At 40.7% G+C, this 27,799-nt stretch overlaps 1 protein-coding gene across 1 annotated transcript; it reads left to right on the top strand.

The window, feature by feature from the left end:
• Positions 1–622: 622 nt before the first annotated feature.
• On the top strand, positions 623–27,517 carry si:dkeyp-69b9.3 (myocardin). The gene is made up of 15 exons (XM_054782019.1): positions 623–849; positions 3,604–3,747; positions 10,696–10,749; positions 13,768–13,823; positions 14,001–14,067; positions 15,156–15,454; positions 16,604–16,732; positions 18,006–18,165; positions 21,587–21,728; positions 23,774–23,903; positions 24,001–24,456; positions 25,436–25,537; positions 25,615–25,752; positions 25,825–25,879; positions 25,953–27,517. Exons 2-15 carry the CDS (start codon positions 3,693–3,695, stop codon positions 26,348–26,350), a joined length of 2,241 nt encoding a protein of 746 aa, XP_054637994.1. The 5' UTR covers positions 623–849; positions 3,604–3,692; the 3' UTR covers positions 26,351–27,517.
• Positions 27,518–27,799: the final 282 nt, after the last annotated feature.

Raw genomic sequence — 27,799 nt, 5'->3', positions numbered from 1 at the left:
TAAATCCTTACTGTAACAGTAAATGTACACACACTGAGTAGTAAATCCTTACTGTAAGAGTAAATGTACACACACTGAGTAGTACATCCTTTCTGTAAGAGTAAATGTACACACACTGAGTAGTAAATCACTTGTTGACGTCTCTGACTGATCAAACGCTTCTTTACCACCGACGCCAACGCGCTTTGGCTCACATGACTCACGAGCTTCATCCCTTCATGCAGGAAAACATCTTCTCTGTGCCTCAATCACACACTCTGCACATGTCAGGGGGGCGGTGAAGGGGTGAGGCGGTGAAAGTGAGGGTGAAGGAGTGAGGCAGTGAGGGTGAAAGGGTGAGGGTGAAGGTGTTAGGGGGTGAGGGTGAAGGAGTGAGGGTGAGGATCAAGTTGAAGGGGTGAGTGTGAAGGAGTGAGAATGAAGGGGTGAAGATGAAAGAGTGAGGATGAAGGGGTTAGGGTGAAGGAGTGAGGTTGAAGGGGAGAGGAATTGGCTGGTCATTGTGGGGCGGTGGGGGCATGGGGGTGTGGTGTTTAGGCCATGGAGAAAGGGGGAGGGGGGCTCTGACAGTTGGCACCACGGTTGGACCCATGATGCTTTGGGGCAGAGAGAGAGAGGGGCAGAGCGAGGCGAGGCTGGAGTTTGACGGAGACAGAAAGAAAGACAGGAAGTGGTGTTTGCGGCGTCTCACCTTGGGGAGCGCTGATGAAAGCGAGGACATGAAAAGAACATGAAAGGAAGAAATCAGCGTTAAACAACACCAGCACTTAGTTGGCTCTCCTCCTCTTCCCCCTCTTCTTCAATTTCGTCTTAAATCCCCGAGGGACCTCTCTCGCTCTCTCTCCTCCTGTAAGTGTTATATTCTTCTTCTTCTACTGTTAATTCAGGTCTTATTGAAGGATTAGACGCAGACGGGCCTTCTCTTGTCACGTGTGTCATACTGACAACAACTCATCTGTCAGTCATCCATTCTCCACGTCATTGACGATTTTCATATTCCATTCATGACTTTTTCATGTCAAAATGTAAATAAATGTGAATAGTTGGAATGTGCTTCGTCACCCATGAAAGTTATGTTTAGAAGATATTACACACGTGAGCATTGAATTTCAGTCGCCTTTGTCTAAGAATGCACGTAATGGGACGCACCTATTTCGCTTAAAAAGCCTGAAAAAAACCTCCAAAAAGCGACAACAACGCTCCGTTAGCATAACGTGACCTGCATGTTAACCAAGCTACAGCGACATTGTTGTTATTATTGTTATTAACATTGTTACGCCCAAGAACTACGTTACTGGCGTAGTGACACCTCAGCATAGCTACTAGCCCGCTGGCGACTAGCTTTGCCACACGCTCGCTCACAATGCTTCAGGCCACCAGCGAAAGGTAACGCTACATATTGGAGCTGCCGCCACTGCTGCTGTGTTTTTGTTTTTGAGTTTGGGAACGTTTACGCTAGGTGTAGCGTTCCTTTCTATGTTGCTATGTGAAATCAATGCACCCAGGAAGATACTGGAAGTATTCCATGTTACCATGAATGTACCTGCTATGTACCTGCTACTACATGCTCACAACATGGATATAAAACCATAAAACCTTGTTGGAGCTTTTTGGAGGTGTTTAAACAGCCCGCATTTTAGGTGCATCCCATTACGTGCATGAATTGCCTGCCTCTTTTTTTGCAATCTGTTTTTATATGTTTGGAACGCACAAAAAAGACAAAGATGTGTGTGTTCATGTTTCACATAAGGGTTGTGGAAGATGGGCAAAATTCCAACAAAAGTGCACTTTTCCTTCAAGTTGAAGTGGGTTGGTGGTTGGTTTTTGGCGACACCTAGTGGCTGCAATAATTAATTGCATTGAGCTTGAACAAATGGAAAGATACAGAGCATAGAGGAAGCTTTTTGTTACGGAATAATTTCCAATATGCTCCTGTCTTGGAGACGGTGTGTCTGTAAGTAATGTGCAACTATATCATGATATCATATAGCTGTGTGGAAATGTGCTATTTTGCACAGCAGTGTTCTTCCACTAGAACACTAATCATATTTAACTGCTGCGTCAGACACCGACTAACACATTTATACTAGTATGTGTGTATTTGGCTACTTTGAATACACTGTGTCCCAAATTATTATGCAGATAGGATTTTTGTATTATAAACATAATTTTTTGGTTTTTCAATGAAATTCATGGTTGGCATTGTGTCTTGGGGCTCTTTGGATTACTGGTGTCAATTTCGGACATCTGTCATAATCAGTTTGCCAGGTAGCCCAATTAAAAGAAAACTACTTAAAAATGATGTTCCACATTATTAAGCATGCCACAGATTTCCAGCAGTGTGGAAAAGAACAAGGATCTGTCTGCTGACAAGAAAGTGTCAAATATTGCAATGCTTTGGACAAGGCATGAAAACATTCAGTCATTCACAAAAAACTTTCATACCGTGAAGACATTTGTGGCTGATAAAGATTGATTGTGCTGATAAAGGCATAATGAGAAAGGTTTCTTTGTATGGAATCAAGAGAGCATCTGCTAAAAAGTCATTACAACGCAGCAAACGGGTATTTGAAGCTGCTGGTGCCTCTGAAGTCCCATGAACCTCAAGGTGGAGGATCCTCCAGAGGCTTGCAGTCATGCATAAACCTACTATTTGGCCACCTCTGATGAGGGCCGTGCAACCTCGGGTGGTTCGGATGGATGAAGTAGAGCATGGCCAGCATTTCTCAACAAGGCTGTGATGTCAGCAAGGAGGCGGCTGAGTCATGTTTTGGCTCAGAATCATTGCGAGAGAGCTGGTAGGCCCTTTGTGGTCATTGAAGGTGTGAAAACGACCTCAGCAAAGTATGTAGAGTTTCTGACTGACCCCTTTCACATTTATAGGTGGGTTAACTCCAGTGCTTTATTTATATGAATTTATTTGTTTGATTTTATTTGTAGTTTGTAATTATTTGCAGATTGATTGATTGATTGGAAAGTAGAGGTTGCAGGCAGCACTTGGGACTAGAGTAGTCTGAAGAAGAAGAATGGAAACGTTCAAAACAACACATGACTTTATCAAGCCACCTCTTCTTGTTATACAGCAATATTTTCATCTGCCACAATAATGGCATGAATTTAAGCGAAAATACCCCAAGCTCAGCGTGATTTAAAAAAGAGATGAATGAGACGAATCAGTCTCTCCATCTTTTGCATCTCTTGACAGCGCTAATTGTGCAGATATTCCTCCAAAGTGAAAAGTCATAACCTAAGCCCAAGTTTGGCGCTAAGGTTGCAGCGAAGCTCAGAATTGAAAGTGTATTTAGACTCACAAGTGACTTTGGCTTTTTTGGGATGATAAGTGCAGACTATGCATCAAATGATGACCAGCTCGTTTACTGATTTTGTCGTTTGTGGTTATTAGTTGTCATGGGTGGGCTTCTGTGACACATGTGATCATGACACAACATCCCTGGGGAGGCAATCCCTGTTGCCAAAGTGGCTTGTTAGGCACACACACACACACACACACACACACACGCAATCTGTATGTGTGTGTGTTAGGTGTGCCTCTACCAATATCACTTTGTGTATTAACAAGCATCTGCCTCGCTTACTTCACAGTCACACACACAAGAAGAAGAAGAAGAAGAAGAAGAGGTTCCAGCAAACTCTGTTCGCTCTTCTGCACCTCCCTGACCTTGAAAGCTGCCATGACCCTGCTGGCGTCCGAGAGGTCACTCCTCATCCGGAACAAGTTCCGCTCAGGTGAGGATGGTGTCCAAACTCAACGCGAGTACGCAAAGACTGAGGATTTGTACACCCGGGAGTGTCGTTGGCCACATTACTGTCAATATGGAGACCATAGTTCCCTCCCCCCCAAATTGTGATTCACAAAAAAATAATAATCCTACATTTTTTGGATCAGTCATCTGTGAAAACTTGTCCTGTATTATTTTTACCCAAGTGCTCTGACCATTTTTTGTGGAGTTATATGCACAAATGCCGAAAATGGTCCTATCTCACAATGTCAAAAAATCCTTTCAAGAATTCCTGGATCCAGATGGTGATCGGGATCACCCCCAAAATTCAATCTATCCCATTTCCGGCAGTTCCTGAAAATTTCATCCAAATCCATTCAGAACTTTTCAAGTTATTTTGAACACAAACAGACAAACAAACAAAACATAAACATAACGCTGCGCTTGGCGGAGGTCTTTACATATGACTCGCTCGTGGTTTTTCAAGAATTCATAAAAAAATGATGGTTGACTATGGACAATTTTTAGTCCAAAACTAAAGCTCTTTAGATCAAAGGCATTTTGCGCTCCGGAAGAAAAAATGTGGGAATGTTTGGGATTATACAGTATAGACAAGTATAATGGGAATGTGGCTAAAAGCATGAATGTCCTGACTTTGTTGACAGTGGCGGAGCCAGAAATTTTTCACTGGGGTGGCCAGGGTGAGACCATTAGGGGCGGCAATAAGTTGATACGTGAATTGTCCGGATGGCCAGTGGGGTGGCCGGAGTGTGACCATGGGTGGCCACGGCCACCACTGGCCACCCAGGGCATAATACGGAAGTGGGTCCCCATCGGCACTCCTGTATTAACTCTAGACTCCTTGGTTTACATGCCCACTCGTGCTGCTACACGGAGCTTCCAATATTAACAGATTTATGCGCAGAATCACGCTTCGGAATTTAAGGCAAAGCCAACCTAGTGCCAAAACATGACCGGAACCGACCAAAGTAGTCACGGGAGACCTACCTAGCGCTTGCAGTTCATGCAAGACGCGGTTTTATTGACAGCTCCTCCACACGGAAAGTTGTGTGCCGCAGTGAAATGCGTGTAAACAGAAATGCCGGTTAGGCTGAACTGACGTTCCGCATCAGAGAGCCGCGTTTGTCAAAATCGTCCCCTAGCCGTGGGGGTGTCCACTGGAGAGTGACCAAGGCCATGGCCACCCTTGGTCGGCCACTGTTTGTTGAACGAGTTGATGTTGGACTGAGGTGAATCGGTTGAGAAATGTGGAAGTAGTCGGAGCAGTAGTAGCAGTTTTACAGAAAAGTGTGAATTTTGGAAAAAATTTGATTTTTTTTCCCGTATAAATACAGTGTTCCCACGCCGTATCGCGGTTTTGCCGATTCGCTGTTTCGGGAATTTTTTTTAGTGCTTCTTTTTTTAAAATTACAGCATATGAACACTGTTACAGGCCAAGCCTGGCCCTTTAAAAAGAATTGCATTGTGGGAAGTTGAGCATCTCTCTCTTGCCTCGCTCGTCTGTCTGCACCGCCCATTGTTTTCTGCATCCTGATAGGCTGTTGTCAATCAATCTCCTTCGTGCCACCGTGACGTGTCTCCTGTGTCATCGCTAGCTTGCTAGCTTGTAAATGAATGTTCGGTTCGAAGGAGGAGGACAGCAACAGGAGGATTACTGGACCAGTGTGTTTTAACAAGGACACAAAAACACTACAGTACAGCGGAACGGCGCCAGGCTGAAAAGGCACGCTCACTTGAGTGAAATACACGAGTGACTTAATAATTTCATGTGTTCCACCTGAAGGTTTGGACACGAGTGTTTAAACAAGTTCTCCCATATCCCATTTCCGACAATTCCTGCAAATTTCATCCAAAGCCATTCAGACATTTGAAGTTATTTTTAACACAAAGTCAGATAAACGCCGGCAAAAACATATCCAAGGTTATTTGGATATTCAGCCACTTTGTGTGCCACGTGATCGAATAGCGAGAAGGTTTCGATCGCAGGGAGAAATGGATTTAGTGACTTCTGCCGTTCTTCCGGTTGATGCTTTAAAGCAGTGTGGCTCCCAAACTTTTTACAGTGGCGTACCCCTTCAGACATTTGACGAAGCCATGTACCGCTTACTCGTGCACACTTAAAAAACATAAACCTCCATCCAGCCATTTTCTATGCTGCTTGTCCTCACGAGGGTCACGGCAGGGTACACCCCGGACTGGTCGACAGCCGATCTCAGGGCACATATGGAATAGTGAACAGAATTAATTGTTTTATTAATTTGATAGGAATTCCGTGTCAAAAGTGTGTATTTTGCATGGTGATATTTTGATGACGTTTGACACGAGCTCTGATAAGTAGATAATCCTCCTGCATATCTTTTATTCCTGTTTGATGTTGGCATCCTTCTGTTTGAATGGCTTGCATTTTTTTTGTCCACTCACGATGGCTGTGGTTTATGTCTGCATATTAATTTAATAGCAAAACGAAGGGGAAAGTGCTCTGTCTCCTTTCTGCTCCCTTCTCCTCGTGCCATGAGGCGTTCATGCACACTCGTGATTGTGAACGTGAGGCGCTAATTGCTTTTTGTTTTTATTTACGTGCCCCCATCACAATTGGCGTGCCCCACTTTGGGAACATCGGCTTTAAAGGAAGAGTGCACCTTTTTGGAAATATTGCCCATCATCCACAATCCTTATGTGAGACATTTGTCTTTCCTGTGTGTGTTCTAAAGATATAAAAACAGGTGAAAAGAGGCAGCTAAGAATGCACGCAATGGGACACAAGCAAGACATGTGTCACTCTACTGCAGTAGAAATACACATCAATATAATACATAGTGTTATTTTGCAATTATTCTAACAATATTAATGTACATTATTTATCATTTATTTTTGTACTGTTATCAATAAATATCCATGTGTATGTCATGTGACATTTATAATATTTTGACCCAAGCAGGAGAAGAAGGAAGCCAAAACACGATGTAGTACAAATAAATGGGAATGCTTTATTTCAAACATGCATTCCAACGTTACACTGCATAGAGTACATCATGTGTTTAAACTCACACAATTCAACACGTCTGCAAAGGAGCTTATTTCATCCAAGCACTTACTGCAATTACTCATCATTTTAAGAATACATCAAATTAAATTCAATAAAACTGTAGGATTTGTAGGAAATGGAATTTACAGCTTTGCCTTTGGGTTGTAAATCTGCAGTTTGTTAAGACTAACTTATTTTGTTGCGAAAGCCTCGGTTTGCATCCGTTTTCCGGTTAGCGTCCAACATGGCGCTTGTCTTGTTGTGTTAATAACACACTGCATGAATTCAGAAACCCTGCATGTAAAAGTAAAGCTGTGAAAGTATGAAGACGTGATTTGTGCCAACATTTTAGGCTTTCTGGAACAATTGAATTAGATTCACAAGACTTTTTATATGGAAAGATTGGTTGGGTTAGGGTAGGTTTGGGTAAGGGTACGTTTGGGTTAGAGTAGGTTTGGGTTAAAGTCGGTTTGGGTTAGGGTAGGTGTGGGTTAGGGTAGGTTTGGGTAAGGGTACGTTTGGGTTAGAGTAGGTTTGGGTTAAAGTCGGTTTGCGTTAAAGTCGGTGTTGGGTTAGGGTAGGTTTGGATTAGAGTAGGATTGGGTTAAAGTCGGTTTTGGGTTAGGGTTGGTTTGGGTTAAAGTAAGTTTGGGTTGAAGTCGGTTTGGGTGAGAGTGGATTTGAGTTAGGGTAGGTTTGGGTTAGAGTCGGTGTTGGGTTAGGGTAGGTTTGGGTTAGAGTCGGTGTTGGGTTAGGGTAGGTTTGGGTTAAAGTCGGTTTGGGTTAGGGTAGGTTTGGGTTAGAGTAGGTTTGGGTAAGGGTACGTTTGGGTTAGAGTAGGTTTGGGTTAAAGTCGGTTTGTGTTAGAGTCGGTGTTGGGTTAGAGTAGGTTTGGGTTAAAATCGGTTTGGGTTAGGGTAGGTTTGGGTTAGAGTAGGTTTGGGTTAGGGTACGTTTGGGTTAGAGTAGGTTTGGGTTAAAGTCGGTTTATGTTAGAGTCGGTGTTGGGTTAGAATAGGTTTGGGTTAAAGTCGGTTTAGGTTAGGGTAGTTTTGGGTTAGAGTAGGTTTGGGTAAGGGTACGTTTGGGTTAGAGTAGGTTTGGGTTAAAGTCGGTTTGCGTTAGAGTTGGTTTGGGCTAGGGTAGGTTGGGGTTAGAGTAGGATTGGTTTAAAGTCGGTTTTGGGTTAGAGTTGGTTTGGGTAAAAGTAAGTTTGGGTTGAAGTCGGTTTGGGTGAGAGTCGGTTTGAGTTAGGGTAGGTTTGGGTTAGGGTAGGTTTGGGTTAGAGTCGGTGTTGGGTTAGGGTTGATTTGGGTTACAGTAGGTATGGGTTAGAGTATTTTTGGATTATAGTCGGACCTTCTGGAAGGGATTGGTGACGCTAACCTAGGTTCCACAGTAGGACACTTATTGTATCATTTACACTGCATATTACACTGCACATTACACTACACATTACACTACATATTACACTGCATATTACACTGCATATTACACTGCACATTACAGTACATATTACACTGCATATTACACTGCATATTACACTACATATTACACTGCATATTACACTGCACATTACAGTACATATTACACTGCACATTACACTACATATTACACTGCATATTACACTACATATTACACTGCATATTACACTACACATTACACTACATATTACACTGCACATTACACTACATATTACACTGCATATTACACTACATATTACACTGCACATTACACTACATATTACACTGCATATTACACTACATATTACACTGCATATTACACTACACATTACACTGCATATTACACTGCATATTACACTACATATTACACTGCATATTACAGTGCATATTACACTGCATATTACACTGCATATTACACTGCATATTACACTACATATTACACTGCATATTACACTGCATATTACACTGCATATTACACTGCATATTACACTGCGTATTACACTACATATTACACTGCATATTACACTACATATTACACTGCATATTACACTGCATATTACACTACATATTACACTACATATTACACTGCATATTACACTGCATATTACACTGCATATTACACTGCATATTACACTGCATATTACACTGCATATTACACTGCATATTACACTGCATATTACACTGCGTATTACACTACATATTACACTGCATATTACACTACATATTACACTGCATATTACACTGCATATTACACTGCATATTACACTACATATTACACTGCATATTACACTGCATATTACACTGCATATTACACTGCCATTACACTGCCATTACACTGCATATTACACTGCATATTACAGTGCATATTACAGTGTTTATATGTGAAATGCAGCCAGTGGTAGTACAGTAAAAAAAATCATTAATTACACGAGATGTGACCTGACATTAGCAGGCGGGAAGAATTGCTGCGTAGCTCGGTATTGCTTGATATCGGAATTGGGAACAAAGTGCTGGACAATCTTCTGAGTATGAAAGCCAATATGCACAATCTTTATTGGAAACCAATAAAACCACTTAAGTGTGATGATACTGTATATTCCCTGCGAATAGTCCTAGTGAGGAAAAGAGGCATAGAAAATGGATGGATGGATACTGTATGTGCAGTGAAAGTGAAAGTGACAACAAAGCCAATGGAAGCCAGACAGAAGAGCTTTCCCATAATTCCTTAGGCTTCCTTTCCTGCTGCTGCTGTCGCGTCGAAGCGGTGGAGGCGGTCCCCAAGGTGTGCTCACACCTGCTGGAAAACGTGAATGGGGGTGGTTACCAGCTGCTGTCTGTGCTAAATACCCAGACCAGAATAAAATCCTCTCATCACCATGATTGGCTCAGCATCTGTTGCTCATACTGTATCATGCTGTATGATACCACAGTGTCATGCAATATGATACTTCATGATGCTGTATGATATCCTATCATGCTGTATGATACTTTATGATACTGTATGATGCCGTATGATACGTCATGTTACTGTATGATGCTCTATGATACTGTATGATGCTTTATGATGCTGTATGATACTGTATGATGCCACATGATACTGTATCATGCTTTATGATACTGTATAATGCTTTATGATACTGTATGATGCTGTATGATACTTGATGGTACTGTATGATACTTTATGATACGGTATGATACTGCATGATGCTGTATGATACTGTATGAGATACTGTATGATACCTTAGGATACTCGATGATGCTTATGATACTGTGTGATACTGTATGATGCTGTATGATACTGTATGAGATACTGTATGATACCTTAGGATACTTGATAATGCCGTATAATACTGTGTGATACTGTATGATGCTGTATGATACTTTATGATACTGTATGATGCCATGCTTCAACATGCCAGTATTTTTCTTTCTTTGTACTACCCTGCAACGTCCACTCTTCAAAGCCCCTGAAGCTGCGTGGTGGGTGGTTTTGCGCATGTGTTTTTGCATAAACGGGTGCGTTCAGTAAGCAGCACAAATGTTGGAGGATGACGTGAGGAGGACATGCATGAGAGGCTTGTGGAGAGAGCGGGACAGCTGAAAGGGGGATGGGAGGTTGGGGGCTAAACCGAAATAGACATCGTGAGAGATAAATAGTTGCAGCCCACCCTGCCATCGACGCCCCCTCGGGAAGACCTCGCCTCCCCCAACCGTAGTCAGGTCTCACTGCAATGTATCATAGGCTTCACCTGTTGGTGTGTGTGTGTGTGTGCGTGTGTGTGTGATTAGGTAATACAAGTTAGCAGGCTTCTCATGGTGTCGACTCCTCTATCTCTGTCTAGCGTGATTTATTTCATTTTTTTCCACCACGACTCAAAAAGCAGTTTTTCATTCCATCATTCATAACTGTATTACTCATCATTTTTTGCTGTGTTTTGTCTTTCAGTGCTGCAGTTGAGGATTCAGAATCGAAGGCAAAGTGAGATCAGTGCAGAGTCTGGTTAGTTTTACCTGGAATTCAATTCAATTTGGAATACAGTACAGTACTACTAGTAGTACTTTGACTACTATTAGAAATAGCTAACCATTCACAAATTCATTATAATGGCAATGATACTGCAATTATTGAAGGTGTTTTCAAATAGTATCCTGCTAAAAACTAACAATTCATTATGGTCAATTATTTTAAAACTCATCAACTATTATTCATTAATTGTTATAATATTATTAATGCATAAAAAGAAAAAGAAAAATAACAAGCAATTTAATTAACCATGGTAAATTATTAAAATTATTTTCAAATGATATTGTTCTATTTTTATTAATACATATTTGCGATACAATAATAATAATAGAAACATATACTGTATAAATACAATGAAAGAAAAGTCTTATACTCGTGTTCGTGATACTGCACACATTATGATCACAATATTTACTCACACATTTTTGGCTAACATTAAAACACACGTGACAAAAGCGCACATGAGAAAAGGAACAGCATGAGAACACGTGACAAAAGCGCACATGAGAAAAGGAACAGCATGAGAATACATGAGAAAAGTGCACACATGTGAAAAGGAACATGAGAACACATGAGAAAAGTGCAAATGAGAAAAGGAACAACATGAGAACACGTAAGAAAAGTGCACACAAGACAACACATGAGAAAAGCGCACATGAGAAAAGAAACAACATGAGAACACATGAGAAAAGAGCACACATGAGAAAAGGAACAACATGAGAATACATGAGAAAAGTGCACACATGTGAAAAGGAACATGAGAACACATGAGAAAAGTGCAAATGAGAAAAGGAACAACATGAGAACACGTAAGAAAAGTGCACACAAGACAACACATGAGAAAAGTGCACATGAGAAAAGAAACAACATGAGAACACATGAGAAAAGAGCACACATGAGAAAAGGAACAACATGAGAATACATGAGAAAAGTGCACACATGTGAAAAGGAACATGAGAACACATGAGAAAAGTGCAAATGAGAAAACGAACATGAGAACACGTATGAAAAGTGCACACAAGACAACACATGAGAAAAGTGCACATGAGAAAAGTGCACATGAGAAAAGAAACAACATGAAAACACATGACAAAAGTGCACACATGTGAAAAGGAACATGAGAACACATGAGAAAAGTGCACACATGAGAAAAGGAACAACATGAGAACACATGACAAAAGCGCACATGACAAAATGAACAGCATGAGAAAACAAGAGAAAAGTGCACACATGAGAAAAGGAACAACTTGCCAACACATGAGAAAAGTGCACACATGAGAAAAGGAACAACTTGCCAACACATGAGAAAAGTGCACACATGAGAAAAGGAACAGCATGAGAACACATAAGAAAAGTGCACACGTGACAACACATGAGAAAGTGCACGCATGAGAAAAGGAACAACATGAGAACACATGAGAAAAGTAAAGTAAAAAGTAAAATAAATATGCATATTTACTCAGCTGTACTTATTGTTGGTCTAAATGAAGCATAAAAATGGCAAAATGATCCAACTGAAGAAGTAAAATACAAATAGAAGGCAGAAGAAGCCTTGTAGTTGTGGACGTAGTCCAGTACGGGACACTCATTTTATTGCGTTTATGGCGGTTAATTGCTTACCGTGATAAGTCAACTTCCACCAAGTCAGATTTAATATTTTTGTAGTTATGGCATAGAAAACCTGTTTATAATCTTGTAAATATGCTTTTTAACAGTATTAGAGCCCTCACGACATGAAATAACACCCCTATAGTCACCTATACATTTGTATAACCCAATCTAGTCGATAAAATCAGATAAAACAAGATAAGATAACACAGACACACGTTAGCAGTTCCTTGTTGTTTTTTTCTGGACAGCGTACTTCCAGTGTGCTTCCTTGCGGTTTTCAATGGCTTTACACTCATATTAGCCAATATAGAGAGAGAATAATGGGCGCCACACACGGGAGGCTCCATTCGTTTTCAATGGAACCTGCGCCGTAGGCCGATTATCGCGCGTCACCGTCCAGCTAAGCGACACGCGAAATTCGTGCTGTTTGAGTGAGCACGTGTCGTTGTGACATTTCTAAAAAAGAGTATAGAGGTATAAAGAAAAACGCAGCTGCATGGGAACTCGTTGGTGCCAGAGCAAACATAGCGGGGAAGTTTTCATTCATTTACATGGACATTTATGTCAGTTTATCTTCAATACTAGCGAGATTGGGTACTAGCAAGAGTTCTCCATCAACACCGGACGCTTGCTTTTTCTCCTCTGAACTACTTTGATACCCCCAAATTTCCTCATCCTCATCTGACAGCCAATCAAAACCGTGGCAGACTGCATGTGAACACGTCGCTCACCGGTGTAGCCGGTCACAGCCGCTCGTCTCCTCCCGTGTGCATGGTTTGCCAGGCGGTGGCGATGAGTCGTTGGTCGCCTCCCGCGTGTAGCGCCCATAAGAGTAAATAGGCCATGTAAGACGTAAATAAAACTCCTGCTCCAGCAGTGTCACAGTAAATGTGCTCCATAAGGACAAGTCTTGTGCCTGTCTCAATGAATACTGACACCTAGTGGCCAATAGAATACTACATTCACAACTACAAGGCTGCTTCTGCCTTGTATTTGTATTTTAGTTGATTTAGTTTGATCATGTCGCCATTTTTATGCTTAAAAATGCTTCATTTAGACCAAGAATAAGTTCAATTTACTTAAATATGCATTTTTGGCTACTAATGTATTCAACCACGAAACAATATTAATTTATTGATTAATTTTTGAAAAATATTGCAAGGGAGCGAGCATGGAATGGATTACTGTATTCTACATTGGCCACTAGGTGTCAGTGTTCGGTGGGACAAGGGAGCACGTTTACTGTGACGCTACTCGAGCAGGACTTTTATTTCGGTCTTACATGTACTGTATAGTCAGTAAGTGGTCACCTGCACACTGATATACAATCCAACTGTGTTGCCTGTTTTTCAAGCTTGTTGCCATTTTTTTTCTGTTTTCCAGGTTCAAAATCAACAGCTTTCTCTCTAAAAGAACAGAAAGACAAGAATGAAGCTGTGGTGAGTAGCATCTTATTCTAGGGATGGTTTCAAAACAACAACAAAACAACCCAACAACAACTGATTGCTGTCTCGAGACTTCCGTGAATAAAGTGCATATTATTACTGTTATTTCTGGTGATTATTGTTCTATTTTTGGGCCTGGTTGTTGGTTTGACTTCCTGTTTTTTGATGCAGCGTTTACCAGACGATGGTGCCGCTCAGAAGATGCCCCCTGGTGGCGTCGTCACTCAAAGTGCACAAGGTGATGCCCCCCCCCACTTCCACAGCTTGGGCCTGTGTGCTGCCCCCCTCCCCCACAGCAAAACAAGCCCCACGTCCCACAGTGCTATGGACACAAATTTCTGTCTTTTTATCCAATTGAGCAAAAAAAACAAATTGCAAGCAAAAAAAATGTGCAAAAAAAAAAGATTTGCAAGGAAAAAAATTATTTGCAACCAAAAAAACGATTTGCATGCAAAAAAAGATTTTGAACCCCCCAAAAAATGCAAGCAAAAATAATGGATTTGCAAGCAAAGAAAAAGATTTGCAGGCAAAAAATTTCAAAGCAAAAAAAATTGCGAACAAAAATAATGGATTTGCAAGCAAAAAGACAATTGCAAGCAAAAAACTATTTGCAAGCAAAAAAGAGTCTACAAAAAGCACAATATGATTGCAAGCAAAAAAAAATTGCAACCATTTGCAACCAAAACAATTTTCAAGCAAAAAAACGATTGGCAAACGGTCGCAAGCAAAGAAGACGATTTGCAAGCAAAAAAATATTTGCAAGCAAAAAAACAATTTGCAAACAAAAGAACGATTTGCAACCAAAAAAACAGTTTACAAACAAAATAACAATTTGCAAGCACAAAAACAATTGCAAGCAAAAAAGATTTGCAAACAAAAAACTATTTGCAACCAAAACAAAAGATTTTCAGGCAAAAAACGATTTGCAAATAAAAAAAATATTGCAAGCAAAAAAAAAAAAATTGCTAGCAAAAAAATTTTCAAGCAAAAAATATTTGCAAACAAAAAAGAGCTTTTATATGCAAATCCGGAACTCTTTTTTTTTTTTTTTTGCTTGCAAATGTTTTTTTTTTGTTGCTGTTGATTGGATAAAAAGACACACATTTCTCTCCATACAGTGCTTTCCACCATTTATGTGCAAAGGAGTCACAGTGTCCAATGAGCTGTCACCTGCAGGGGCATGTGACCTGTAGCATCATGAACAGGAACAGCAGCATGCCTATGAAGCTGTGATTGACAGCACTAGATAGCCAATCAGAGGCATTATGAAGTGTGCCAGCTTGAATGTGCGTCTTTGTCTTGACTTTCTTGGGCGCTGTCCCTCAGAGAAGAGTGACAGCGGGGTCTCCAGGCAGAGGAAGTCTCGTCGGGTTCAGGACCTCAGAGAGGGGATCCAAGATCCTCCTGGACCTGAGGGGCACAAAGACAAAGAACCCCCAGAGAACTGCCCCGCCCCTTTCCCGCTATCTGCACACGCCTTCCAAGATGACGTCTCCTGCTGCTCCTCCTCTTCCTCCTCTTCCTCCTCCTCGCTGAGCGCTCAGCTCTCCACCGCACGTGACCAATCACAAAGCGACTTGTCATCTGCGGCCACGCCCCTAAACCGCAGCCCGGGTCACACTCAGGTATGACGAGCACTTCATCGTTTGCTGATACAACGTGGAGGTGGCGCTCCACCTGCTGGATGCACTTGGCAACTGCACCACTTGGCCCCAATGCAAGTGGACTGAAACCACAAAACGTTATTGGAAAATTATTTTTGGAAATTATTGTGCTATTAGTTAAATTTTTATATATATTATAATATTATTTATATTTTATTTTATATGTATATTTTATAATATTATTAATAGAGAAAAAATATTATTATAATTTAATTAATCATGTTCAATTATTGAAAATATTTTAAAATATTGTTATATAATCATGAATACATATTTACAATACCATAATCATAAAAACACAACATAAACAAAACATGAAGTGCTTGAAATCGTATAATATTGTTAATGCGACAAATAAAAACAAATATACATAATAAAAAAAATAAAATAAATTAATAATGATCAATTATTGAAATTATTTTAAATTTATATGAATTCATTGTTGTAGTATTATTTTTCGATAACACAGAAATTATTGAAATGATTGTAAAATATTGTTATATTATCATGAATACATATGTAGAATGGCGTAACAATAAAAACATGACATAAATACAATGTCGCATCCTGTATTGCATTGTTATATATACTGTATATATCATCATCATCATTTCAAAATAACTCAAATAAAAGTATTTACTAAAATCATTTTTGGTGTGAAAATGAAATGCAATTATTGTTATTATGTTGAACATAATTTATGATCATCGCTCCCTCGCTATATGGTGTTTTTCAGAAATGAATGAATGAATAAATGATGGCTGTTTGCTGGTCTGTTTTTAGTTAAAACCTATTGAAATACAAGCGATATGTTTCATCCTATCCTATCCTGTATTGTATTAGCAATATTTATATTAATCATGAAATTATAATATGCCCATAATCATATGAATGAAATTAATATAATATTAATAATAATGAACTTACAAAAAAGTAAAATGAAATGGGCCACTTTGGGCTGTTTTGATGATGAACGTATGCATGATGTTCATTTATTCATTTTCTGTGCCTCTTGGTTTGGTGTGATGTATTATCTTTATTTTTATTGGTCTTTTTTCCCTCCACTTTCTGACGCTGCAAACGTTTTGCACACTTTTTGCACCCCTTCAGGCCCACATCGCGTTGCTAACGGCAACCGAGGGCATCAGTCCTCCAACGAGTGTCCCGCCGAGCCAAAGCACCACCAGTAGACCAAACGGGAGCTTCCTGATCTCTCAGACCACGCCCCTGCTGCCAAAGGTACGGTGGGACAGTACCAATCCAGGCGGTTCATTGGTCAATATTAATAAATGGATCAATTTCATTGTTAGAGCGTAGAAAACCTGTTTATGACTTTCTAAACACGGGTTCTGACATTATTAGAGCCCTGCAGACATGAAATAACACCCCTACAGTCACCTTTACTTTCCTATTATTCTTTATTTACACCACAATGCGCAGGCTACAAGATCACTGCAGGTAATCACCGGATAGCAAGTTAGCAAGCTAACTATTTAGCCTCTCCATTGACTTATGCTAAACTGTTTCAAATGGAGTGGGCGAGACAGACAAAGAAGCCAAAAACGTACCACTTCCACACAGAATGAGAGCGAAACCTTTTTTTTTCACTCAATCTCGGGCATGCCGTGTCCGTGTCGGCCATGGCATGTTGGGTCAGCCGTGGCGTGTCTGTCTCAGCCGTGGCGTGTCTGTCTCGTATAGCTGTGTATAGCCCCCACCAATCAATGACCATGGAAGATGATGGATCAACAAATGGGGGGTGGGAGTCACGGTGTAGCCTTGAGCCTGGCGCTAGAGGCTAGCAGGCTAGAGAAGCCACGTCTACACATCCACACCGCTTGCCGGACTTGGCGTGTTCACCAAGTCTGGAGGTGGGATTGACTGTGCAAGCTAGCGCCAACGAAGCCAAACCAACTGTTGCGTCTCAGCACGCCACTGCGGTGCGTTCAAGGACCAGTGAAGCATGAAGACGTAAACATGTAAAAATGTGAGTGGTGCGTGTACACGGCACATTTGGCCCATTTCTAAGCGATTAGCAACATAGGGTGAATGAGGTGTGCTTTTTGCAGGAAAACATGCAAAGTTTTGGAGAAAAACAGAAAATGTAAACCAAAAATGAGTATGAGCATGCGTGGATCCACTGGACTCGACCAGCAGTAAACGTGGGCTTTTTCTTTGCGCTGAAATAAGCCTTTCATCTTGTATGAATCATGCAGGAGGGAGAATACGTTAGTGTCAGCGTTTCCACTTGTGAATCACAATTTGCACATGCTTTCACGAGAGGTGTGAAGGTCCTCACCTTAACAAGATGCTCATTGCTGAAGCATAAGCGGCGATGCATTCATTACTGTCACCCTCCCCCCGCCCTCCCTGGGTTAACACATTCACGCACAAACAACACGATGCTGTCATCTGGACGTTCGTCAGACATTTGTTAAGAAGTGAACCCTGACACCGAGCAAACGTTCCCTCGCAGATGCTCACCTCGGAAGCTGACTTTCATCTCTTACAGACAGCTCGGCCCCCCAGCCCCTCCTCTTCTCCGGCGCCCGCATTCAACCTCAACCACCTCGCTCGCTCACGCAAACCGCGGGACGCCAAACCCAAGATGAAGAAACTCAAGTATCACCAGTACATTCCTCCAGACCAGAGAGGGCCGTCTGGACTTGGAGGTACAGGATTTACTCTGTTATTACAGTTTTATTGTTCTTTTACACGATGATTATATTATTATTACGGTATTATTAGTTTACACTATTATTATTACAGTATTATTACATCTAATAGACAAAACCTTTACCGGAAAAGTGTGCTTTTTTTCAGAATGTTGCCAATCATCTACACTCCTTATGTGAGACATGAGACGGGATAGGCGTGTCCCATTACGTGCATTAATTACCCGCTTCTTTTTAACTGTTGAGTTGACAAAATTATGACAAAAAGTCAAAGTTATGAGATAAAAAGTCATACTTATGCAATAAAATGTCATAATGATGAGATAAACAGTCGTAATTGTGGGATAAAAAGTCCAAACTACAAGAAAAAAAGTCATAATTATGATAAAGGAAAGTCACACTTAGGGCAAAAAGTTGAAATTACGAGATAAAAGTCATAATTATAAGTTACAACGTCATAATTATGAGATAAAAAGTCCAAATTACAATTAAAAAAGGCATAATTATGATATAAGAAAGTCAAAATTAGGACAATCACTTTAAATTACAAGAAAAAAAAATCACAATTATGAGATAAAAAGTCGAAATAATGAGATAAAAAATTGTACTTGAGAGAATTGTACTGAGATAAAAAGTCCAAAAAAGTCAGAATTATTAGATAAAAAGTCCAAATTCTGAAATGAGAATGTCATACTTATGAGATAAGTCAAAATGATGACATAAAAAGTCATAATTATGTGATACAATGTCATAACCATGAGATAAAAAGTCCAAATTACAAGGTAAAAAGTCATAATTATGAGATTAAAAAGTCAAAATTCTGAAATAGGAATGTCATACTTATGGGATAAGTAAAAATGATCAAATAAAACGTAATGATTATGCGATAAAATGTCATATTTAAGAGATAAAACATCGTAATTGTGAGATAAAAAGTCCAAATTACAAGAATAAAATCATAATTATGATATAGGAAAGTCACAATTATGGAAAAAAGTTGAAATTACAAAATAAAATGTCATAATTATGAGATAAAAAGCTGAAATGATGAAATAAGAAAGTCATACAAAATTATGCCATAAAGAGTCATAATTGTGAGATAAAATGTCATAATTATGATTTTTTTTTCAGAACCATCTACACTCCTTGTGTGAGACATGAGGTGCGTCCCATTACGTGCATTAATTATCTATACGTGCATTATTATCTATAATTATCTAAAAGTCAAGCTACGAGATAAAAAGTCATAATTATGAGATAAAAAGTTGAAATGATGAAATAACAAGTAAAAATTATGAGAGAAAAAGTCCAAATGACAAGAGATAAAGGTCATAGTCATACAAGTGTCACAAGGTGGTAACCTGGTGATTGGATCCCAAATGCAGAGACAACACAGCCCGATGTAGAACAAAAAGATTTTCATACAAACGAGTAAAAACACCTAGAAAGGATCATGCAGGGAAACAGAGTCTGAAACTAAGAACAGGGCAAAGCCACTCAAAAGCACTGCCGGGGGAAAATTACTACTACAGGTAAAAGTAAGGACACAGTACACAGTAGACAGTACACAGTAGACAGTCGACAGTACACTGTAGACAGTACACAGTAGACAGTAGACAGTAGACAGTACACAGTACACAGTAGACAGTAGACAGTAGACAGTACACTGTAGACAGTACACAGTACACAGTAGACAGTAGACAGTAGACAGTACACAGTACACAGTACACAGTAGACAGTAGACAGTACACAGTACACAGTACACAGTAGACAGTAGACAGTACACAGTAGACAGTACACAGTAGACAGTAGACAGTACAGGTTAAGCAGGTGACCAGAAAGTTACTTCCCAAACAAGTAGCAACACGAGGCAGGGTTGTGCCAGGAGCGGGGGTGAAGTTTGAGGTGCAACCTGGCACCGAATGAGTCCTCCAGCCGTGCTTAAGAAGGCCAGACGAGTGATCGCTGGCAGGTGTGCACCGCAGGCTCCGCCTCTGCAGGACCAGCGGTGCACTGCAACAAATAGCCGACAGGCGGCAGCAGAGCGACAAACACGGAACATGACAATAGGAACGTCACAATTGGGACAAGAAAATTAAATTATGAGATAAAAAGTCATCATTATGCGATACAAAGTCATAATTATGACATAGAAAAGTCACAATTAGGACAATAAGTTGAAATTACAAGATAAAAAGTCATAATTATGAGATAAAAAGTCAAAATTATAAAATAAGGAAGTCATGCTTATGATGTAAGTCATAATTATGAGATAAAAAAAGCCAAATTACAAGATAAAAAGTCATAATTATGATATAGGAAAGTCATAATGATGACGGTCAAAACTGCAAGATAAAAAGTCATAACTATGGGATAAAAAGTCTAAATTATGACGTAAAAAGTCAAAATTATGACGTAAAAAGTCATAATTATGAGATAAGTCAAAACTACAAGAAAAACAGGCATAATTATGATATAGGAAAGTCACAATTAGGACAAAAATTTGAAGTAAAAAGTCATAATTATGAGATAAAAAGTCAAAATGATTAAAAAAGAAAGTCATACTTCGGAGATAAGTCAAAATTTTGACACAAAAAGTCCTAATTATGTTATTAAATGTCAAAATTATGACATGAAAAGTCATAATTATACGATAAAATGCCATAATTATGAGATAAAAATTTGTAATTACAGAAAAAAAAAATAAAATAATTATGATGTAGGAAAGTCACAATTAGGACAAAAAGTTGAAATTGCAAGATAAAAAGTCATAACTATGGGATAAAAAGTCAAAATAATGACAAAAACTCATAGTTATGAGGTAAAAAGTTGAAATTATGACATAAAAACTCATAATTATGATGTTGGAAAGTCATACTTATGACACACACTTTTATGAGATAAAAAGCCATCATTATGCGATACAAAGTCATAATTATGACATAGAAAAGTCACAATTAGGACAAAAAGTTGAAATTACAAGATTAAAAGTCATAATTATGATATAGGAAAGTCATAATTATGACAGTCGGAATTACAAGATAAAAAGTCATAATCATGAAATAAAAAGTCTAAATTAAGGGTTTTTATGTATATTTTTATATATATTTTATAGAATGCACAGAAAAGCGAGAGACGTGTGTTCACGTCTCACGTAAGGATTGTGGATGATGGGCAAAATTCCAAAAAGATTGCTCTTTTTTTGAAGTGTAAAATATTTCTGATAATCCTCCAAACCTTTCAGTTTGGACTGTTTACTTTACATTTTTAATTTTTGGTGCCAAAGCATGCAGCAAAACATACTGGACTTGATAGTGTTCGTGTGTGTTCGTGTGTGTTCGTGTGTGTTCATAAGGATTGTGGGTGACGGGCAAAATAACAAAAAAACAAACTTTAACGTCTGATGCCTTCTTCCAAGGGGGAGGAGCCAAACAGAAGAGCCCTCCTCCCCAGCCTTTAGACCCCGCCTATTCCCATCTGGTCAAGCAGCAGCAGGTGTTTCTGCAGTTGCAAATCCTTCAGAACCAACACCAGCAGCACAAACTCACCGTTGTGCCGAGGTAACCCTTCAAACCCAAAACACGTCCTTTATTGTGCACTGGCAGATTTGACTGTTGGTATTATCACAACTACTCAATCACGACCGGGGGTACAGGGAACCGACACTACCTGCCTCAGAGACACCACACCAGGGGTGTCCAACCCGTGACCCCACGACGAGGGCCACATAGTGAAAAATGAGAGCTTTGCCGCTGTGATATTTTGTATAGCAACACATCTATTTCATCTCAGCCTTGTCATAAAGACGAAAAAGCATATTATTAATATCGTCTTCACTCTTTGCTGTTTGTTTCCCCCATTTAAAAAATAAATATTTTCCAAATATTTCAACTTTTTTCTTAAATAATCTTTCCCATAACATTTGGCCTTTTTTGCCATAATATCAAAGCTAATGTTCCAAAAATGACAACTAAAGACTATTTTGTCTTTAATATTCCAACTCTATGCCACTAAAACGTTATTATGCCTCATCATTCATTCATTTATTCTTGGAATATTTAGACTTTTTTTCTCATTAGATTACAACTTTTTTCTCTTAATATTTGGACTTTATTCTCCTAAAATTGCAGCTGTTTTTCTCATTTCTGCTGTTGTTATTTTCCCCCAACTATTTCAACTCTCTTCTTGTAAATGTTCTTCTCATAATTATGACTTTAGTCCCATAATATTTTAATTTCATTATTGTAACAATATAACTTTTTCCGAAACCTAATTTTCCAAAAATAACCTTATTTGTTGTTTTGTTTGTGTCTCGTAATATTGGAACTTAAAAAATAGCATCTTTTTCTTTACTATTTCAATTTTATGCTATTAAAATGATGTTTTTCCCTCATAATATTACAAGTTTATTCTTGTAAAATGTTTTCTTGTTACTATATAACTTTTTTCACTTCATATTTTGACTTTATTCTCATAAAATAGAGCTGTTTTTCCCTTTCTGCTGTTGTTTTTCCCCCCAACTATTTCATTTTTCTTCTGTAAATGTTCTTCTCGTAGTTATGACTTTATTCCCATAACACTTTAACTTTATTCTTGTAACATCATAACTTTATCTGCAACCTCATTTTCCAAAAATAGCAACTTCATTTGCTGTTTTGTTTGTTTCTCGGAATATTACAACTTAAAAAAAGTATTTTTCATTAATATTCTATGCTACGAAAATGATGCTATTTTTCTCATAATATTATGATATTATTCTCATAAAGTGAATTATTTTTCTCATTACAATATGATTTTTTTCTCTTAATATTCGGACTTTATTCTCCTAAAATTGCAGCTGTATTTTCCATTTCTGCTATTGTTTTTTTTACCCCCAACTATTTCAACTTTCTTCTTCTATATGTTCTTCTCATAATTCTCACTTTATTGCCATCATATTTTAACTTTATTCTTGGAACATTTAACTTTTTCCGAAACCAAATTTTCCCAAAATAATAACCTTATTTGCTGTTTTGTTTGTTTCTCGTAATATTACAACTTAAAAAGTAGCATCTTTTTTCTTTAATATTTCAACTTCATGCAATTAAAATATAAATTTTCCTTTTTAGATTGCAACTTTTTTCTCTTAATATTTTGACATTATTCTCCAAAAATTGCAGCTTTTCTTCCCCATTTCTGCTATTGTTTTTTGAACTTTCATCTTGTAAATGTTCTTCTCATAATTATTACTTTATTCCCATCATATTTTAACTTTATTCATGTCCTATTTTAACTTTTTCCACAACCGAATTTTCCAATTCTCATAAAATAATTTTTTTCCCCATTAGATTACAACTTTTTTCTGTTAATATTTTGACATTATTCTTGTGAAATTACTGCAGATTTTTCCATTTTTGTTGCTGTTTTCTTGTTAAATTATATTTTTAGAAGGTGCTGCTTGGCAATAAATGGCAATAATTGGCCCCCGGGCCGTACTTTGGACATCCCTGCATTATACCTTTCCAGAGAGATACAATGCAGTACTTTTGTGTACTTGGCTTAAAGAGCTCTGATGTGGCAATGGGTGGGTAGAGTAGCACTCATGCTTGTATATCTTCTCTGGTAGAGAACCAAATTCATCTGGAGCTCTCCCGCTGAACCCCCACCCTGTTCCTGCCACCACCAACCACGTGCCAAAGGACACCAACCCTGCGTCCAAACATGAGCTCCTCCCTGCAAATCTTGTGGATCTCACAGTAAGAAAAGCGCTAAACCCCGAACCATCTCGGAGCTCATCTGCCTTTTTCACAGTTGACGCTGAAGACAACCTCACAGGACCCTTTCCCTCTTCAGGTGTCAGAGTTGAGGCAGCAGCTGCGTAAGCGAGGCCTCCCCGTCTCCGGCACTAAGCCCGCCTTGCTGCAGCGCCTTCGCCCCTTCCAGCTTCCGCCCGCTTGCGTCACCCCCACTCCCCTCTGCCAGCTGGGGGGCAGCATGGGTCCCTCAACCTGCAGCTCTGGTGGTGGGGACTCGCCAGGCAGCAGCCCAAACCAGCAGACGTACATCCAAGATCAGGGAGTCCCCAATGGGAGTCTGAATGTTGTCTCAAATGGTCTCTCCGGTGGTCTCTCCATCACTCTTGCTGGTGAAGCGTGCAGTTCTATCAATGCCGTCTTCTTGGCTCCTGCCTGCACCGCCTCTGGAACTCCAAGTCCCAATCTTCCAATGTCATCCTCTTCGCCCTTGCAGTGTGGTACCCCATGGGTGGACTTTGACCTGAAAGAGAGGATAAGAGACGCATATACCGAGGTAAGGCCATAAGGCGTTTGTGGGAGACGTTACCTACTAACGTCCAATTCTGTCCATAATTTTCATGGATAGAATTTCTAAGCATAGCAAAGGACTCGAGGGAGTCCAGTTTGGGGACCTCAGGATCTCTTCTCTGCTATTCGCAGATGAGGTGGTCCTGATGGCCTCATCGGGCTGTGACCTTCAGCATTTACTGGGGAGGTTTGCAGCTGAGTGTGAAACTTCTGGGATGAGACTCAGCACCTCCAAATCTGAGGCCATGGTTCTCAGTCGGAAAAGGGTGGATTGCACCCTCCGGGTTGGGAATGAGGTCCTGGCCCAGGTGGAGGAGTTCAAGTATCTCAGGATCTTCTTCATGAGTAAAGGTTGGAGCGTGAGGTCGACAGGATCGGCGCAGCGTCTGCAGTAATGCAGTCGCCGTACCGGACCGTCGTGGTGAAGAGAGAGCTGAGCCGGAAGGCAAAGCTCTCAATTTACCCCCCCCATTTATGTTCCCACCCTCACCTATGGTCATGAGCTTTGGGTCGTGACCAAAAGAACGAGATCGCGGATACAAGCGGCTGAAATGAGTTTCCTCTGTAGGGTGGCTGGTCTCAACATAAGAGATAGGGTGAGGAGCTCGGTCATCTGGGAGGAGCTCAGAGTAGAGCCGCTGCTCCTTCACATCGAGAGGAGCCAGCTGAGGTGGCTCGGGTATCTAGTCCGGATGCCTCCCTCACCAGGGAGGTGTTCTGGGCATGCCCAGCCGGGAGAAGTCCTAGGACACGTGGGAGGGATTATGTCTCACAGCTGGCCTCGGGACGCCTTGGTGTCCTCCTGGTAGAACTGAAAGAGTGGCCGGGGACCGGGAAGTCTGGGCTTCCCTACTGAGACTGCTGCCCGCGACGCTGACCCGAATAAGCGGAGGAAAATGAATAGATGGATGGATGGATGGATGGATGGATGGTTACCTACTAAATCCTTCACTTTGCTTGTCTAGGAGTCTTGTGAAGGATCCCTTCATCCATTCCTGCAACAGGACCCGGGATACTCCAAAGGGAAGCTGGAAACAGACGCACAAGCAAAGGTGTTGTTCACGGAGGTAAGCTTAATTTCGGTAATTTCGCTTGTCCTTTCTGGGGCTTTAGGGGTTTATTCATTCTCGCCCCCATCTTGAAGGTGTTCTGCTCCAAGCCTTGCGATATGATCGGGCAGGACTTTGAGTTGCCGGTGCAGATCACAGCAAGCCCTGACCAAAACTCACCTGGCATTCGCAGTTTGGAGGAGGAGCTCCTCGAGGCCATCCAGAAAGCACAGGTCGTACAGGAACTTCACCATATCACCACGCTCTGACCTTCCTTGCTGACCTTGTGCTTTTTCTTGCCATAGATGGACCCTCGACAGTCCATAGATGACATTTTGGATGAGCCCCTTGCTTCTGTTGGTGAGTAGCTCATGAAAAAAATGTCACAACGCTTCAGATTGTCACTTTTAAGAGCCTTTATGACCTTTTCTAGATTCAACTCACAAAACCCCTGTCCCCTCGCCCCCTCAAGTTGATCACGCCCTAAAATCCCAGCAACACTCCAAGGACGGCAACTTCCTGCCTTCTCCTCTCTGCTCCTCCCTCCTCCTGGAGCTGCCCCCGTCTCCCGCTGTCATCCCGCCAGGTCAGGTGACCCCGGCGCTGACGCCTCCCGCCATTTGTACCTCCCCCCCTTTGGCATCGGCGGCCGGAAAGTCACGCAAACGTCGGGCTCAGGCCATGTTTGACGCCGCCGACATCCTGGAGACGCTCACGTCTGGCTTCCGGCCTCTCACGCCGCCGGCGGCTCCCTTTGGGGAGCCGGGATTGGGTCTGGATTCGGATCTGAACATCAATCGAGTGTTGGATCTGATGATAGAGCAGTGGTGATCCACTCCACGCAATGTCGGGGGTTTGATTCGCTGTGGCCATGAACAGTAAACACACTACATTGGTGTATGCAGAGAATCCATAGCGGCGTGTTTGCAGTGCAGAAAGAAAAGACAAGCTGCTCCGGGCACGTGAATCCAAAGCACTGGTTTGTTTTTTCACTTATCTCCAAAACCTGTTGCCCGGCTGGGCTGGCTGAGCACGCTCCCCCCGCCCCTCCACAGCCATTCACAAAGCCTGTTTGGGGAGGAGTAGGGGGCACATGCAGCTTGACTGTGGCTCCAGGCCTTTACCTCCATGCCAGATGCACAGTCAGCACGCAGGGAAGGCTGGCACAAGCTACCAAACACGCAGCCAAGACACTCATTCATGCAAGCACGTGTGCGTGCGTGTGTGTGTTGTGCAACCTGTGTGCACTTGTATGCACTTGTTCTTACAGTATATGTTGGCTTCTAAGTGGACGACGCTGTGTGCTTACCTGATGAGAGGATCCAAATGGAAGACACGTTCAGTATCCTCACTCATTGGTCCCTCATGCCAAAAAATGGCAGTTTCCCCCCAAAAAAACTTCTGTCAAAATATTCAAAATCACCGTAAATGCTTCATCATTATAGCTGAGTCTTTGACTTACCTAAACCACAAAGAAGACTTTCATAAAATGTTCATGAAGAACATCAGGAAGTTGCCTACAGCCACATATGTTAAAGGATGTTAATTGGAGATAATATAAGAGACTATGCTTAATTGAATATACTGTATATACAGTGGGGTGAAGTGTTTGCCCCCTTCCTGATTTCTTATTTTTTGCAAGTTTGTCACATTTAATTCAATGTTTCAGATCATCAAACAAATGTAAATATTAGTCAATGACAACACAACTCAACACAAAATGCACTTTTTAAATGAAACTTTTTATTATTAAGGGGGAAAAAACATCCAAAGCTACATGTCCCTGTGTGAAAAAGTGATTTCCCCCTAAAGATAATAAGTGGTTGGGCCCCCTTAGCAGCAACAACTGCAATCAAGCGTTTGTGATAACTTGCAATGAGTCTCTTACAGCGCTGGGGAGGAATTTTGCACAATTGTTGTCATTCAGCCACATTGGAGGCTTTTCCTTTTTAAGGTCATGCCACAGCATCTCAATAGGATTCAGGTCAGGACTTGGACTAGACCACTCCAAAGTCTTCAGCCATTCAGAGGTGGACTTGCTGGTGTGTTTTGGATCATTGTCCTGCTGCAGAACCCAAGTTGCTTTCAGCTTGAGGTCACCAACAGATGGCCGGACATTCTCCTTCAGCACAATTCACGCTTCCATTCATCACAGCAAGTCTTCCAGGTCCTGAAGACCATCACACTACCACCACCATATTTTACTGTTGCTATGATGTTCTTTTTCTGAAATGTGGTGTTACTTTTACGCCAGATGTAATGGGACACACACCTTCCAAA

This window comes from Dunckerocampus dactyliophorus, chromosome 7 (assembly GCF_027744805.1).
Source record: "Dunckerocampus dactyliophorus isolate RoL2022-P2 chromosome 7, RoL_Ddac_1.1, whole genome shotgun sequence".
Taxonomy (NCBI): domain Eukaryota; kingdom Metazoa; phylum Chordata; class Actinopteri; order Syngnathiformes; family Syngnathidae; genus Dunckerocampus; species Dunckerocampus dactyliophorus.
The sequence above is the reverse complement of the archived record's forward strand: the minus strand, read 5'-3'. Positions and strand labels throughout refer to the sequence as shown.